This window comes from Danio rerio, chromosome 25 (genome assembly GCF_052040795.2).
Source record: "Danio rerio strain M-AB ecotype USA chromosome 25, GRCz13ab, whole genome shotgun sequence".
Taxonomy (NCBI): domain Eukaryota; kingdom Metazoa; phylum Chordata; class Actinopteri; order Cypriniformes; family Danionidae; genus Danio; species Danio rerio.
The window spans coordinates 9104877-9123684 of record NC_141045.1 but is presented as its reverse complement, the minus strand read 5'-3'; the positions used below and the strand labels follow the sequence as shown (position 1 = coordinate 9123684).

The window sequence follows — 18808 nt, the reverse complement described above, 5'->3', positions numbered from 1 at the left end:
CTAAGCCACGCCCATGTTGCATAGTTCAACGCTTATTTCCATTCCACCAACTAATATTTCTTAAATCTGGGAAAACCGATGACGTTTACATAATTTTAAGGCATGTCATCAGTTGGCGCCTAAATCTAATGGAAGGAGATCAGCTGTCAAAATGTGTATCGCTACTGTACACGTGGGTGAGTTTATTTACACCTCATTTACTCACATTTATACACGACTGCCCCACTTGAAATTCACGAAAATACGCGAACTTTGAATTGATAAAGTTAGTAATTCGAAACATTTACATATATCTGAACAATAAACTCTTGAATGGGTGTCACAGGGAGCCAACAGTTATGGTCAGCTCGGGCAGGGAAACGCAGAAGATCAAGCCGAGCCGAGGCGTGTAGAAAGCGGACTGCAGGAGGAGCAGATCCGCGCTGTCACCGGAGGAGGCGGACATTCGGCTCTCATTTCTGGTTACATGGCCTATTTTGCTATAAAAATATGTTTTTAAAAGTTTGAACAGCAATATGTAAGATTACGTTGTTTAGAATTAGTAAAATTGTACTTTAAATCTTTGTATGTTTGTTTACCTTTTATTTGTGGTACATCGCCGCTCCCTAGTGGTCGAGTAGTAGTGTGACAACATTCTCCTTAAAAGTCTTAAAACGTCTTAAATGTCAACGTAAATTTTAAGACTTAAAAAGTTTAAAATGTTGTGTTGTAGGTCTTGAATCTTCTTTAACAGGTGTTAATTCTCCTTTCTTAAAACTGGCCATTAACATACAGTTTTAGTCATACAGTGACCAAAAATCCATCTCAATAAAACTTTTTGTTGAAAATTAGCATTTAATTACTTTCCTTGCAGTAACATTTGCTTAGAAGTTCTCCGTTTATGTATTGCTGAGGATACTAACCTGATTTTATATTATTACAGGGTTTCTACAGGGTCTTAAAGTCTTAAAATGTCCTAAATCTCAAAATCCAAATTTTAGGCCTTAAAAAGTCTTAAATTTACTGAAATATTGTGTTTTAAGTCTTAAATCTTTTTTAAACAAGTCTTAATTGTCGTTTGTTCATAAATTGCTACCCAATCTGGCCAAAACCCATACAATAATCAACAATCCATCTCAATAAAACTTTTTATTTAAAAAGGTAATTATTAACTCTGTCATAATGGGTTCATTATTTTCCTTAAAATAACATTTCTTTAAAAGTTCTCCATGTAGATTTATTGTATTACATTTTTAAAACCTTTAAAATATTTGTTCATTTTTTGATTTTAAAGAAAGTTGATGTTGGGAAAAAAAGTGTATGCATACAAGCTTGTTTTTACACAATATTTCAAATATAAAAAAAAAAACATATATATATATATATATATATATATATATATATATATATATATATATATATATATATATATATATATATATATATATATCATAAAGGTATTATTGTATTAATACTTGTAATAAATTATAATAAAACATTTTTTGATAGGGCAAATAAAAATCCTTTCCATCTGGGCCATTTGAAAAATTCCTTAGGCTTTAATGCTTATAAGTCTAAAATTTTAGTCATAATGGACTTAAAAAATGTCTTTAAAAGTCTTAAATTTAACTCTGTGAAATCTGCAAAAACCCTGTATTAAATTAGTATTATTATTGTAATGTTAGACAGAAGAATTGACAGCTATGTTTTGTTCTATTTTTGGTAAGGGTTATAGGGTTTGTGAATGGATATTTTGGATAGATTTGAAATTTAATAAAAGTAATACATTTTAATAAAATGTACTCCATTTTTAAAAAATTTGGTTAGGGTAAGTGAAAATCTTTTCTAACTGGGACTTTTGAAAACAAATTCTGAACATTTAGCCCTGTATAAGTCTAAATTTTTTTACATAATGATAATGGTCTTAAAAATGTCTTAAAAAGTCTTAAATTTAACTTGGTTAAACCTGCAGAAACCCTGTCAGACACTTTCTCCTTTTTTCATTCTCTCCACAGACTCAATATTACCTCACAATATTAAATGAGAACAGAAAATGAGTAATTTCAAATACTGTAACTATAGAAATAATGATACCAAATGTAATAATAATAATGTAATAAAAAAATTACAATTCATAGTGAATGGTTTGACTTTATCATATCATTTACTTTATAGTTTCTTATCATTTCTCTAATGTTTATAAGACAAAGCTCAAACTTGAATCGCCCAAAACTAATTGTTCTCTTTTCTTCGACATTTATGAATGCAATATTTTCCAAACAAAATAAACAGAAATTCCAGAAATGCCTTAAAGAACTTTCGAAGAATCACTCCAAATCTATTTAGTACAAATACAGTCAACAAAAAGATGACAAATACTTAATTCTCCACAGATTCAGGCGAGCTGCTGGTGTGTGGACAGAACCACAAGGGTCAGCTAGGGCTCGGTCACACCTTAGAGATTATGACATTTCAGACCTGCCCTTTACCTGGGTTTGGAAGAGTTCAGCAGGTGTCCTGTGGGTGGGACTTCACCATTATCCTGACAGGTGAGTGTTTGGGTCATTAAATTCATATGTGGTGTGATCCTGCTCCATAAAACCATTCATTAAGGTATGCTTTGTAAGAGAGAGATCTTTACATGATCCTAATTCTGAACACTGTATTACTCATATTGCCATGAACATAACCAATGCTGGAGTGGTACAGTGGCTCAGTGGTGAGTCACCTCACAGCAAGAAGATTGCTGGTTCAAGTCCCAGCTGGGCCAGATGGCATTTCTGTGGAGTTTGCATGTTCTCACCGTGTTAGCGTGGGATTCCTCCGGGTGCTCTGGTTTCCCCCACAGTCCAAAGACATGCGCTATAGGTGAATGGAATAAGCTAAATTGTCCGTAAAGTATGAGTGTGTGTGTGTGTGTGTGTGTGTGTGTGTGTGTGTGTGTGTGTGTGTGTGTGTGTGTGTGTGTGTGTGTGTGTGTGTGTGTGTGTGTGTGTGTGAATGAGTGTATATGGGTGTTTCCCAGGGCATCCGCTGTGTAAAACGGGTAGTTTATTCTGCTGTGGCGACGTCTGAAATAGAGACTAAGCCAAAAGAAAATTAATGTTTAAAAATGCTGTTGATATGGCATCAAAACGTAAACAAAGAAACAAACAAATTCATGACTGAAGCACAAGGTTTCTGTTTTAGTTTTTGGATGAATTTCTCTTTAAAGCAGACCCATTATGCCCCTTTTTTACAAGATGGACTGTAAAATAAGTCCTTAGATGTCTTTAGAGTGTGTATGTTTAATTTCTGCTCAAAATAGCACACAAATAATGTTTTATAACTCATTGAAACTGGCCCTTTTTAGGCTTGGATCCTAACTGTGATGTTTTTGTGACTGTCGCTTTAAATTCAAATGAGATTGATTTAAAAACACCCATGAATCCGATTCAAAACTATCAAAGGCTATCTCTGTGAAGAAGTGGCTCAGAAGAAGTTAAACAACCTTATTAATCCCAGCAAGGACAACTAACTTAGAGCAGTAGCATCATGATACAACAAACAGAAAAAGAGACAAATCACTTACAAACAATAAAAAAAAAACACAATCCAGCATGCTTTATAATAACTTCAAAAATATACTACAAAAAAAAAAAAGAAATAGGAAAGATCCATACATTAAAAATTTAAAACTTATAAAGCCTTATTGCCTCTGCAACAAAGGTGAAGTTATATCTATTAGAAGAGCATTAAATACTTCTAAACCTTCTATGGAGTAACCTATGATAATCTGTGCAGAATACGATGTTCATGTGTGCATTCTAAAACTCAATACTAATAATGCCTCAATAGCTTCAGCAGGTGCAGCTCATAAACTCTAACGGTGGACGGCTGCTTCTCACTCAGGGCTGTCTATGCTAATGAGCGAGGGATAGTCATTAATGGGCAGAATGTCAAAGGGAGAATGTCAATCAAAGTTTTTATCAAGTATAATTAAAAAAAAAAAAAAAAAAAAAAAAAAAAATATATATATATATATATATATATATATATATATATATATATATTTACTATTAGAGGCTGACTAAATGATGCGCGGATGGCGGTTATATCCGCAGGCGCTTCGGATAATCCGCGGGTGGGGTAATAAAAAAATACGTTATGATTAATTGTGGGTCGGTTGCAAGTGGATGTATCGGGACATGGTAGTGGACCAGCGAAAAAGCAAAAGCAGAGTGTGCTTTGCAGAATGGGAAGAGGAGACGCCCAAAATAATGGATGAAGTGCAAGAGTTTCAGTTAGAGGAGTCATCAGAGGAAAGTCTGCTATCGTTCTGGGAGAAACAAGATCGCCTATTTCCACAACTGCAATCTGGCAGCTGGCCACTTTTTGGAGGCGAGGCGGAATTGCCCAAATCCAGGCACAGTAGATGCTATTCTGTTTTTGCACAGTGCGAAGAAAAAGGACAAGTAAATATAACATATTTTTCAGCCGTTTAGGCTGAAGTGGCACCGTTTTTGTTCCTGTATCTGCTAAAGCTGTAATGTCTTGTTTTTACTTTTTGTGTCTATTTGTATGTCTATATGTAGAAAATGTTATCTAAAGACAAACGTTTGTTTTTATGAATAAAAGTTCATTTAAAAACATTTAAGAAAAACGTATTATTTTACTATCAGAGATGCGCAGATTAAAGCTCTCTGAATCTGCTGTTAATATCCACGGTGAACTATCATCATGCCTAAAACAAATAATTAAATTTGTTTTTTCACAAATTTCACAAAAAAAGTGATGATCGGGCGCGGGTCAGGTGTAGATACATTTATCAGAGAAAACTATGTGGTGGCGGGGGCAAGATTAGTATGAAGCTGCAGATTCGGGTGGCATTTCAGCTAATCCATCTCTAATCCACAAACTGTTGCCACACAACTGTGTTTAAACCCCAAATAAAAGTCATTTTTGCCCAATTGGTCCACTTTAAGGTTGTTATTAAGTGTCTTTTTTTTAGAGTTTGATCAGGAGCTCTTACTGTAGTTCTTGTTTAATTCAGCTCTTCTCTCTGATCTGTGTGTCAGGTGATGGTCTGGTCTTGGCTTGCGGCTCTAATGCATTTGGTCAGCTGGGCGTCTCGGCAGAGAAAACACACTCGGCAGAGCCTCTACTCTTGAAGGTGGGAGCCTGCAGAATAGACTGTGTGTGAATCAAGAATGTAATTAAATAAAATCACGTGTTCTGCTTGCAGAGCTTCCATGAGCCAGTTAGTAGTGTGGCTGCAGGACTCAGACATGCTTTAGCAAGCACAGGTATTACATGAAGTATTTGTATATAAAATAAAATAAAAATGTGTATATAATTTATTTTAAGTGCATTACAGTATGTGATTATTTGTAGTCTGTACTCATTTAGTTTTAACAACTCTAATAATAGCTATACGATTAATAATTTAATGGTATAAATTTATTCCACACTTTTTTATCTTGCTTTTTATCTTTACTTTTAAATATCATCATATTTATTATCACATTTATTAAGTATTATGTTAAAATGCTGAATGTGTATACGGGTTTTATATGAACTATTGCATTTTTCTCATTTAATTTATTCCTTTATTTAATAATCATGAAAAAATTTTCTAAAATAATTACTTTAAATATTGAAAATATTTAATTTGAATATATTATTAAATATTCGATGATTAATATTGATTATTCTTGTAATTTGTTTTAAATATTGACAATATATTATCTGAATATTGAAGATATGTTTTATAAATATATTTTAATAGTATAATTGCACATTTAATAATAGAGATTATGTATTTATTTAATGTGTGTGTTTGTGTGTGATATTCAACTTTTATCTGTGTTATTTCCTTTTATGTAGACACAAATAATTTGTTCAAATATGTGTGTGTGTCTGTCTAAAGCCTCAGGTTGTGTTTATCAGTGGGGAACGGGTCTGTCTAGTCACGCTAAGAGAATGTTGAATCCCCAGCCTGTTCCTTCACATCTTTCCTCGAAGGAGCCCTGCCTCGTCCCAGGTAACACTAAATCAACCTTAACCTCTAATATTGAAACACTCATAGAAAAAATGGCTTGTTACTGTTAGTTATTACAAGACATAAAATATGTAATATTGTAATCAATGTCAGTAAAGTTACTGTATATGATTCTTCTGCCAATAAAGAGCTAAACAACATCTCAAAACACACAACATCTTATAACGATTAGCAATGCTATCAGTTCACCTCATTAGGTCAATAGGGTTAAAAAACTGTTCCTTCTTATATTAAGTGATACTAACTACTATGTATAACATCAAAATATAGATACAGTGTTCTTACAGTGTTGTGGTGTTCTTGAGGTGGGATACGGGTATGGTCTGGGACAGGTTTGGTGGTATGGGTAGGTTTAAGGGTGGGTTAAGGTGTGAGGGAAGGTCAATAGTGTAATTACAAAAAATAATTGCAGATCTACTTACATGCAGGTATTTAATCAAGCAATACACAATAAGTACATTGTACCAAATTATTAATTTTACTGTAAGCACATTTTAGTTAAGGCCACATAAAATGAAGTGGGATCAAAAAAACAATACTAAACTAATATAAAAAAATATAGTAAACTGATACTTATCAATTTCAATTTATTTAAAAGGATAACCCCATGAGATGCAACATCTAATTTTCAGTGGGTGCCATTGGATTGATTACATTAGGAATTTCAAATATTATCACATTTATAGATGCAGATGACGCGTTATTTTATTTCGTATACTAATTTGGATACATTTCTAGCACAATCTCTCATTGTAATGTGAGGGACGCTGACAACAAAGTTAAGTGTCCACGTGCAGTTTATTTTAAGGATGGTCAGGTAGGCAACGGTCAACACTGTCAAAGAACAGGCGAATCGTCAGTACCGGCAGCAATGAATCAAAACGATAACACAAGGCAAGAGGTCAAAACACGACTTGGCCAGACAATGGAAACTGTGTCGTAATGTCACAAAACAGTTAACTAGACTCGTTAACTAGCTTTTGAAGTCCAAGTAATCAGTTCATAACGATCCCTCGGCTGTGTGTGTATAATCAAGGTGAAACAGGAACAGGTGTGAGTGTGTGGTGCATGAAAGGATTTGTAGTTTTTTTGGTGGCAGAATTGTAGTTCTCCAGAGATCTGTATGGACTAGATCGCTGGCAATTGTGACACTCGGGTTCAAAATTCATTTTTTGAAAACATTCTCATCACTCTTTATGGCTATTCATATATAAATACTGAGAATGGCCGGAAAAAAACACAGAATGTAAAATTTATTCTATAAAAAGCTTTTATAATACAGATGAAAAAAGGTGCAATTTGGTGTTAGATAAGAGCTGCTTAAGTGAAGATTTATGAAAAAACAAACAAATCTTAAGCAAAACAAATGTGTTGTAATTTAAATGCACACACACACACACACATTAATAAAATGTGACACTTAAAAGTGCATTTATTAATGGTGTAACGATACGCGTATTTGTGTTGAACCGTTTGGTACGAGACTTTCGGTTCGGTACGCATTACAAACCGAACAATTCAGACTGATATCTAAAAAGATAAAAGAGTAAAAGTGTACAAAATATAATCTTTTCAGTGCAACACCGCTCAACAGGGCATCCCAAATGACGTGACAGGCAACATGCTGCCTTCCTCACCCACCTCCAAACACTACTCCAGTCAGGCAAACGCTGCACTTGCTTGCAAAATGGCTATAACGTTAATGTAATCCTCCTATAACCAACAGCAGGTCTGATTTTTGGGAACACTTTGGTTTCGGTACATTTGTAGCTGTCGATATGAGACAGGGCTTGAAATTGCTACCGTTTAGCTCGCATATGTGGCCGAAATTTTATCTATGCGACGTCAAAATATATTGGAGTGCATAAAATTGATGTCGTGCGACCAGTTTTCTTAGCAAAATGTTCACCATGTGCGTGGAATTACGAGGCATTCACACATTAAGCATCTTTTCACCTAAAAACGCCAAACGCAGCGCCCAGGAATGGTTTAAAACAGTTGACATGATAACTTGCAGTAAACAAAGCTTGCAATGCTTGCCCTGCCTTCAGCCTTCATGACAGGGCACTACAGCCACGAAAACGTAAAGGTCTGGATACGAGAGAATGAAAACAAACAACACTGGCAGATTTAGTTTTGGAAACCACCTAAAGTTACAAATAATGGCACATCTGATTACTAATCATGAAATGAATGTCAATCCAACATTTACACTTTTCGAAGAGTGGATAAAAGACTTCCAGTGGTTAAAGTCTGCTATGAAACCCGTAGGTCCGTAAAGCCGGTGGGACAGAGTTTTCAAGTAACAGTGTTTGCCATTGAATCTACACATTTTAAGCACGAGATGTTCTAACGTTTTTTAATCCTTCATTTAATCGTCACGATGCTGTTAATCGTGCAACTGACACCGCGTTCACCATCGCTAAAGAACTGCATTCACTGAGATGAAACTAATATTGCAGCTCATGAAAAAAACGTTACTGCTATTAAGATGACGTATGCAAATAATAAGTTATAAGTCATCTGTGCAATATCAGACAGCACCCGTGAAAACAGCACAGTTATTATTGTTAACTAATAAAGTAAATTAAAAATCCGTAAATTAAAATCAGAGAAATTTTCTGGCTTTTTTATTTTTTTGCTGTATCGAAAACATACCGAAGGGTGACACCACTGTGTCGTATCGAACCGAACCGTGATTTTTGTGAAGCGTTACACCCCTTTCATTTATTATGTTTTCTTTTTACACTACACAAAAATACTTTATGAAAATTATTTAAATTCTTATTTATTTAAAATGTTTTTCTGGCTTTCTCATCTTCAGGCTTTGCTCATGTGACCACACAGAAGGTCATTGCAGGCTCCGCCCACTGTGCTTGCTTGACAGGTGAGAGATAATCTCAAACAAACTCTTTAATGACTGTCTTTAATCCGATTGGTCAGTTTCATAGAAGTGTTTTCCACAGTGAACGGTGATGTGTTCCTCTGGGGCAGCAATAAACATGGTCAGCTGATCAGCGGGAGCCTCTTCCTGCCTCTTCCTGTGGCTTTGGATCGGTCAATGCTGCAGGACGAAAGGGTGAGCGATGTTCACAGCGGCTGGACGCACCTCATCGCACAGACTGGTCAGTTATGCTAAAGTCCCTTTAAGGCAAGTCAATTCACTCGGTGGTCAACTTTGAAAGGCCTCTCCGGCAGCATGCTCGGTGTTTTGTTTAAATGGGGAAACATCAAATCCTTCAAATTTGCTTGCCAAGCTTATGATTAAATTTCATATTAGGAATCACCAATAAAATTAAGCAACAATTGGTCTGGTCCGAGGCACTTCCCCGGAGAATCATCAGTCTATGGTGATCAATAATTGACCGTTACACTTTTCCCCATTCAAAACTATACGAGTGACATGTCATGTGTGTTCTACAGTCTTTTGTCATGCTTCACACAAACCTTTGTTTATGCATTGTTCCCTGATGAGATGATGATGAAAAAATATATTGTGCATTTACAGAGAGTGGGCGGGTCTTTACGTGGGGCAGATCCAATTACGGACAGCTAGGCCAGACTGATCACAGCATGGAAAAACAGTCAAGTGATGAGCACCTTGTGAGATCCCCTGTTGAGGTTAAAGCTTTATTTGGAGCCACACAGGTATGATGTCACAGATACTGTGGAAAAATCGTTTATTTTTTTCTGTTTTAATTATTCTATTTAATAAGACGATACATAGTAGAATAAGAAACAACAGACTGTCTTAGTTTATATCCACTCATACTTTACTATTAGACTATACGTCTTGATGCATGCAATGCAGAATGAAATGACAGTTTATCGCAATGTACACTCAATCATAATGTTCTACTCAAAAAATCCCCTCGGAAAAAGAAAACAATCCTCTAATGAAAAAAAAATGAATACATTAATTAATACTATTGAGAAATGTTACATATAAGGAAGTAAATAAGATTTAAAATAAACTAAGTGTTTAAATAGATGAAAAGTCACTCTGAGGAATTACTGTTATATTAAATTATATACAGTTGAAGTCAGAATTATTAGCCCCCCTTGGAATTTTTTTTTCTTTTTTTAAAATATTTTCCAAATGATGTTTAACAGAGCAAGGAAATTTCCACAGGATGTCTAATAATATTTTTTCTTCTGGAGAAAGTCTTAGTGTATTATTTCGGCTAGAACAAAAGCAGTTTTAAATTTTTTAAAAACAATTTTAAGTCAAATATTATTAGCCCCTTTAAGCTATATTTTTTTCAGATTGTCTACAGAACTTATAATCGTTATACAATGACTTTTCTAGTTACCCTAACCTGCATAGGTAACGTAATAAGCTTAGTTAAGCCTTTAAATGTCACTTTAAGCTGTAAGAAGTGTCCTAAAAAAATATATAGTAGAATATTATTTACTGTCATCGTGGCAAAAATAAAATAAATCAATTATAAGAGATGAGTTATTAAAACTATTATGTTTAGAAATGTGTTGGAAAATCTGCTCTCGGTTAAACAGAAATTGGGTAAAAAAAATAATAAGCTCAATCGTAATTGTGGTAAAATCACTGTAATGCACAGCCTTTTGTGGTTTATTGTAAAATGGCAGCAAATATGAAATGTAAAAAATAATGAAATGTTCAATAAATGTGTTAGTTTTAAATAAACTCAGATGCCTATTTCCATACATTGTTATGTTAAAAGAAATCTTATTTTTGTCTTTTTATTTTTCTTTTTTTTCATTAATTCAGTCATTTCCCTTTAAACCTGTTTTAACACATTTTAATCTGTTTTTAATCATTTTTATTATTTTGTTTATTTCTAATACTTGTATTTTATGCTTCTTTTTTTCTTTTTTTATGTGAAGCACTTTAAATTACTATTGTGTAATGGTAATTATTTAAATGACCAAATGTGCCATATAAATAAAACTTGACTTACCAAAATAAGTAAAATATAAAAAATAAAATAAAAAAAGAAAGAGAAAGAGAGAAATAAAAAAATATTTAATAAAATTATGAGGTAAAAATTTTAAAAACGGACACAACATTAAGTTATAAAATGAATAGTTAGTCTTTAGTTTTTTAATATTGATTAATTCCTAATTCTAACATTAACTAATTTGTATGACTTTTTATATCATCATTTAGCTTTCTAGAACTAATAATAATAATAATTTTATTATTATTATGATTATATATATATATATATATATATATATATATATATATATATATATATATATATATATATATATATATATATATATATAGTTTTTTTTTTTTTTAACTTAAGCATTTTTTATTCATTATGTGTTAGAAATTGGCTTCCATAAATAAACAAGTCTTCATCAGCTGTAGGCTGCAGAATTGTATGACCCTATACCTCATTGTTTACAATTACAGTGGCTTTGAACACAACTCAGAATCAAAGCAATCCATAAAAACACTACATAGGCAGATGAATGCAGTGTGTATGGTCTTCCAGCAGGGGGCGAACATACTCTGTGCCTTCCCACAATCTCTTTCCACATCCTGCCCAGAGACACAGGCTTGATTTAAATTGAAGGTCATGGCTTACCTTAGAAAAAGCAGCATCCGTCTGCATGTGTGTTGAAGACAAAGACTCGACAGCACACTGTTTCAAACTCCATTTGAGAATTAGATGTTTGCTGCGTCAGTGGAGCTTGAAATCAAAGAACAGCCTTCAGACATTGTGAGCGAGTGAAAAGAGACGTTTGGCATTTATGTCTTTTTAACATCCTGTTTTCAAGTTCAGAGAGGGACACGTCATGCAAACATTGTCAACTGTATTTCTGGATTTCTTTTCGTGACTTGGTTTTTGCTTTTTCATGCACTTGGCAATTTTTGGATTTTTTTAAAGGGTTTTTTAGTCTAATATAAAGAAAAGATGCAAAATACACTTTTAAATGGTTATTCTGTTGTGCTTTATTAGTTTAGTCTAGATTTTGATTAAAGTACAGTTTTTTTAAGGGTGTTTTCTCTAAATGTTGCATTTTGTGCATGTTTTTTCATGCACTTGGCAGTTTTTATAGTTTTTGAAAGGCTTTTTTAGTCTAATATAAAGAAAACATGCAAAATACATATTTAAATGTTTACTTTGTTGTGCTTTAATTAATATCTACAGACTAAATTAATAAAGTACATGTTTTTAAGGGCATTTTCTCTAAATTTAGCATTTTGTGCATGTTTTTTCATGCACTTGGCAATTTTAAGAGTTTTTGAGAGGCGTTTTTTTAGTCTAATATAAAGAAAACATGCAAAATACTCTTTTTAAATGTTTATTTTGTTATGCATTATTAATTTATTAATTTAGTCTGTGGATATTAATTAAAGTACATGTTTTTTAGCATTTTGTGCATGTTTTTTCATGCACTTGGCAATTTTTAGACTTGTTTGAGAGGCTTTTTTAGTCTAATATAAAGAAAACATGCCAAATACACTTTTAAATGTTTATTAATTTAGTCTAGATTTTGATTAAAGTACAGTTTTATTAAGGGCGTTTTCTCTAAATGTAGCATTTTGTGTATGTTTTTTCATGCACTTGGCAATTTTTTGAGTTTTTAAAAAGGCTTTTTGTAGTCTAATATAAAGAAAACTTGCAAAATACACTTTTAAATGTTTATTTTGTTGTGCTTTATTAATTTAGTTTGTAGATATTAATTAAACTGCATGTTTTTTGTAGCATTTTGTCCAAGTTTTTTCATGCACTTGACAATTTTTAGACTTTTTTGAGTTTTTTTTTTTTGTGTAATATAAAGAAAACATGCAGAATTCATATTCAAATGTTTATTTTGTTGTGCTTTATTAATTTAGTCTGTAGATTTTAATGAAAATACATGTTTTTAAGAGCATTTTTCCTAAATCTAGCATTTTGTGCATGTTTTTTTCATGCACTTGGCAAATTTCTTTTAAGACAAGTTTTTTAGTATAATATAAAGAAAACATGCAAAACAACAAAAAAAGACACTGTGCCCCGGCGCATGGTCGTTGTGTTTATTCTCTTAACGAGTTATGGGTGGGTTTTGAGCAGAACGTGCATTAAACCAATCAGAGTCTCATCTCCCATTCCCTTTAAAAGTCAAATGTGTCACGCTATGGCACATTTGTTATTTACATGGCGGACTTTGTAAGTGAAAAAACGGTACGCTTCACTAACGAGAAAACAGTTAAACAGACCGTCTGCAGCGCGAGAATAATGAGCCTCCTTCATTCAGCCTTTTTACTTTTACTCTTTACTCCTTTACTTTTGTAAATATGGAAACGGTGTTACACTCCACTGAAGACACCCATTAGCCTACATATTTAATTTTGTTTGTTAAGCGCAAAGATTTGTTTTAAAACTATTTCTATACTCATTTCTAGCTTCCAGCAAACGAATAAATGAACAATAATAACAAAGTGTGGTCAAAATACTGAGTTATATCCAAACACATGTCCTATGCCCCATATGCCTCAAAACCCAACAGGTTGACAAATTTAAGTTTGTTTTTATTAAAATAACTTAAATATGCATATAACAAATAATACCGCTAATATTAATAACCATATACAAAAGCAAGTTGTTGTGAATAAACTGAAACTCTGGTTGCTCCGGTTTCCCCCACAAGTCCAAAGACACGCACTGTAGGTGAATTGGGTAAGCTAAATTGTCTGTAGTGTATGTTTGTGAATGGGAGCGTATAGGTGTTTCCCAGTGATGGGTTGCAGCTGGAAGGGCATCCGCTGCGTAAAACGTGCTGGATAAGTTTGTGGTTCATTACGCTGTGGTGATCCCTGATTAATAAAGGGACTAAGCTGAAAAGAAAATGAATGAATGAATATTCTCTTTGACTTTCTTTATTCTAACACAAAAGGAGATATTCTGCAGAGTTTTAGAAAGCAGCAGCCATCGACTTCCATATTTTTAGTTCCTACTATGGTTGTCAGTAGCTTTTTTTCCAACATTCTTCAAAATATCTTCTTTTGTGTTCAACAGAAGAAACAAATTGCTAAAAATTTACAACCACTTGAGCGTAAGTAAATGCTGAGAATTTTTTTGTCAGTGTCCCTTTAATATTTTTACCCAGTTCACCCACAGTGTCTTTCCTTAATCTTCAAAAGTTGCTTATTCTACAATGTCCTGGCAGCGGCGAGCTGTACTGTATGTTGATGAGAGGACGTGGATGGGACGGTGTCCTCTGGAACTCCTCAAGAGGGAGGGAGTGGGTATAGAGAGAGGGTCACGATCAGCCTGCAGTGCCTGACAGTATGTCCAGTTTTACAACTGAATTGTGGTTGACGGCAATACGTCGCCTGATGTCAGTCCAAACAGTGCCTTTTACTCTTCTGCAGAGAACTAAAGGAGATTTTGTGAGATTTCTGCTGTGTATCTCATAATTTTGTCGTTGTTATAGACTTTGCTTATTTATTTTGATCATTTAAAGGGTCACAAAACCCTAAAACACATAGTTTGAGGTGTTGACAGACATATACAGTTGAAGTCAGAATTATTAGCCCCCCTTTTAATTTTTTTTTCTTTTTTAAATGTTTCCCAAATGATGTTTAACAGAGCAAGGAAATGTTCACAGTATGTCTGATAATATTTTTTCTTCTGGAGAAAGTCTTATTTGTTTTATTTTGGCTAGAATAAAAGCAGTTTTTAATTTTTTTAAAGCCATTTTAAGGCCAAAATTATTAGCCCCTTTAAGCTATATATTTTTTTTCGATTGTCTACAGAACAAACCATCATTATACAATAACTTGCCTAATTACTCAAACCTGCCTAATTAACCCTGTTAAGCCTTTAAATGTCACTTTAAGCTGTATAGAAGTGTCTTGAAAAATATCTAGTCAAATATTATTTGCTGTCATCATGGCAAAGATAAAACTAATCAGTTATTAGAAATAAGTTATTAAAAATATTATGTGTAAGAAATGTGTTAAAAAAATCTTCTCTCCGTTAAACAGAAATTGGGGAATAAAAACCAGGGGGGCTAATAATTCTGACTTCAACTGTATATGTGTCATGTTGCTAAAAACACTATTAGGACACATTTTACTACCAACTGAAAATTAATTTTTTTAATGTTTTTAGAGCAGTGTTTCTCAACCACGTTCCTAGCATGCCACCAGCTCTGCAAATTAACCACGTCCATCTCATTAGCAGAGACTGTAAGACTTGTAATAGGCATGAAAGACGAAGGAAACATCCTAAACATGCAGTGTTGGTGGTCCTCCTGGAACGTGGTTGAGAAACACAGCAAATTCTTCCGGTTTAAAAAGAAATTTTGGTGCCACGTCACTACGATGAGGTCATTCTGTAAATTCCAGTGTGGTGATTGGTCGGCAGTGCCGTGTAGCACACAGTCACAGTGATTGAGAACCGCTGATTTAAAGATGCTTATAGGGGCTTTTCTGCACCTAACACCTGGTGTATTTTAGAACCAGCTCAGCTTCCAAGCGACCCATACCATTTCCAAAATGTAATGTATTCACACTGCTGATCACCGATTGGGTTGAGAGAATGTCTTGAGATGAGTTCATTCACACATGCAGCTTCAGCCGACAGCCTGTTTCACACCTGCACTGTGAGTGCTGGATCTCCCACAGTGCACTGCGGTAGCGGAGGTTTCATCACAGCAGCTCAACATGAACAGCAACACTTCATTATCACAGGCTGAACACAACTGTATCCACACACTCACACACCACTCACTCTTCATTTAATGTCACATATACACTGTGCTTATATATTATATTGGATTAATTACACAGTCTAAATTATATGTAATATATAATTCTAGGTTTGTATGAAAAGTAGAATATATATATATAAAAAAAAAATATTTATATATATATATATGTATGTATATATGTATGTATATATATAAATTTAGATCTACAGTATAGATGGCTACAAGTCATCAAATATAATATTTAAAATATATATATAAATATTAAAAAGTATTATCTATTGTAGACAGGTCGGGACTGCAAGCAGGCCAATCAAACATAGTTCATATTTACATTAATTCTAATTGTCTTTATATTTGATAATAATAATTATTAAAGTGTAATAATACTATCTAGATCATATAAAATTAATTTTATATTATATTATTTATACTTATAATTAAATGATTTCAGTCATTTATATATCATTAATTATACCTTTATTAAAGCAAACATAATTAACATTAATAATTATAAAAAACGTAATTGTATATTATTTATAGCTTTTTATTTGATGATTTTACTTGTTACATATAAAATATTCAATAATTAAATCAATATTAGAATATTTAAATGAATAAATAACAAAATCATTTGTCAACAAAATCACATTCATGTTACATGCAATTGAATATTTTTGTATATTTAAATATTTTATATTAATTATCCACGATTATCAGTAATTACGTATAGTCAAGTCTGAGGGTATGAATAATTTCAGGCTTGACCTGTATATATATATTACTAAAAGCAGTATCAAATATATTTAAAACAAACTTACTAATTTTAACACAAACTTACTTCATTCATCTAGATTGCTTTTATAATTAATCATATTTAATTATATGCTATTTTAAAGCATGTGTGTCCGAGTGACTGCAGAATGACTGCTGCAGACGTTCTGCTGATGGTCAGAAGCTTGTTCTGAACCTTGCTGAGCAGGACTGCTGTTTGTTGTGGATGTTGCGGTTTGTCTGACAGCAGTCTTGAGTGTTTGGACTGTCCTGTCCTCCTGTCCTCTGTCCTGCTGCTGGTATTGTTGTGTCAGCTGTGGAAGCGTGTGTGTGTGTGTGTGTGTGTGTGTGTGTGTGTGTGTGTGTGTGTGTGTGTGTGTGTGTGTGTGTGTGTGTGTGTGTGTGTGTGTGTGTGTGTGTGTGCGCGTGCTCTGTTGGTTATGAACAGACAAACAGTGGCCATCAGGACTCATCATCTCTCTGGATGCTGACAGGCAGTGTTGCCAGAGTTTGCCGTTTTTCAGCACCATTAGGCACTTTTGAAAATGCAGTTCTGGGAAAAATATGAAGTTGTTTAGCATAAAGTGCCAAAGACATTGAAATGTTTATTTTTACATGAAGACAAAATGAAAATCCAAGTCATTTCGGAGTTTAATCCCGGAATGCATACATGGCAACCCACAAATGCTGCAAGTGAGCGAGCAAAGCTGCCGTAGCTTTTGGGAGGGCTTTGGGTTCAGGCTTTGCTGGAAATTTTTCATGGACCTGGCAACCCTGCAGACAGGAGCCTCTGCTAACCTTTACTATCAGTTCGTAAATGTGCATAAAATATAAAATAATGAAATATAAATGTTCATGAATGTTTATAAAGTTCATAAAAGTGCATAAATGCTAAATCATTTATTTGTCTGTATTAAAATGTTATGTAAATTGTTCTATGTTAATTCAAAACAATAATGAATACATTCAGGAATATGTTATATTATTTATTACAATAGTTTTTATATTCTAATTTTTTTACAAATATTTCATCAAATATTTCAGTTTCTTAAAAAAATTAAGCAAAAAAATGAAAGAATAATATATATTACTAGTCTCGGTGTATGAAATGTTATGTAAATTATCAATAAATGCATGCATACATCAGTGAAATAAAGGAATATGTCTAATATTACTGAATAAATTACATAAAAACATAAATAGTTCACTGATTAATCTCAATTAATAAATATAGACTTTGTATTACTTAATATATTTTCAAGATAACGATATTATTCAAAATTTATAATTACACATCATTTTTTATTATGCATTCATTCATTCATTTTCTTTTCGGCTTAGTCCCTTTATTAATCAGAAGTTGCCACAGTGGAATGAACCGCCAACATATATGTTTTACATAGCGGATGCCCCTTCATCCGCAATCCAACACTGGGAAACACCCATATGCACTCTTTCACACACACACACACTCACTACAGCCAATTAAGCTCATTCATTTCACCTATAGCTTTATAGGGTAAACCGGCGAACCCGAGGCTCGAACCAGCAACCTTTTTACTGTGAGGTAATAATTCTTCCGTCATGTATATAGTGAATTGTTTCTTTGGTCACTTGAGAATGTTTCCAGCGCAAAGACAGAAAGATGTCTTCAGTTTGACTTTTATTGTTATGGTGTTACTTATGAAACAAGAGAAGCTTCAAAGCAGTTTCAGGCCCACGAGACTTTGCCGTTTCCCATGATGCATCGCTGTCATTTCCTCTAATGTGATGAGTTTGTGCATTAGCCATGTGTTTTATCCCATTTCCTGAGAGTAACCAGCCCTGATCAGCAAACATTAATAAAGCCAGCAGAGCCGGCGGACACACGACTCCGTGTGTGTGTGTGTGTGTGTGTGTGTGTGTGTGTGTGTGTGTGTGTGTGTGTAAATCTCCCCCTTCAGTCTTTTAGCAGACAGAGTTGGATTCAGGCTTCCCGGTTCATGTTACATGTGCATAGAGAGAGTCTGTGTGTAATGTCTGTGTGGATGTGTTGGTGTATGCCATTTTCATTGCATGTATCATTCTCTCTTTTTGCTTAAACTGTTTTTTTATAATTATTTTTAATGTAAATATTTTTTTTTAATATTTTTGGGGGCAGATTTCATGTGGATCTGAACACAACCTGGCTGTTGTGGGTGAGTACAATGTGCTATTTTTAAATTTAATTTATTTATTATTTAATTTTATTTTATTGCTGTATAGTATTACTTTTTTGTTGTTGTTGCTGTTTTAGTGTTATTTTAATGTTGTATTACAAGCCCAAAACAGAAAAAGTTGGGACAG

At 33.5% G+C, this 18808-nt stretch overlaps 1 protein-coding gene across 3 annotated transcripts in view; it reads left to right on the top strand.

The window, feature by feature from the left end:
• Nucleotides 1-107: 107 nt before the first annotated feature.
• sergef (secretion regulating guanine nucleotide exchange factor) overlaps nt 108-18808 on the top strand; it is a 55546-nt gene continuing 36845 nt past the window's right edge. For all 3 annotated transcript variants that reach the window (XR_015526176.1, XR_015526178.1, XM_087311791.1), the window contains exons 1-10: nt 108-176; nt 326-461; nt 2373-2528; nt 5037-5131; nt 5204-5264; nt 5888-6001; nt 8844-8906; nt 8986-9144; nt 9528-9667; nt 18624-18660. Coding sequence is in view for 1 of the 3 variants with exons in the window: in XM_087311791.1 (XP_087167917.1) it covers nt 129-176; nt 326-461; nt 2373-2528; nt 5037-5131; nt 5204-5264; nt 5888-6001; nt 8844-8906; nt 8986-9144; nt 9528-9667; nt 18624-18660 (1009 nt within the window). In the remaining 2 variants the exon portion in view is untranslated. The remainder of the gene's footprint in view (nt 177-325; nt 462-2372; nt 2529-5036; nt 5132-5203; nt 5265-5887; nt 6002-8843; nt 8907-8985; nt 9145-9527; nt 9668-18623; nt 18661-18808) is intronic.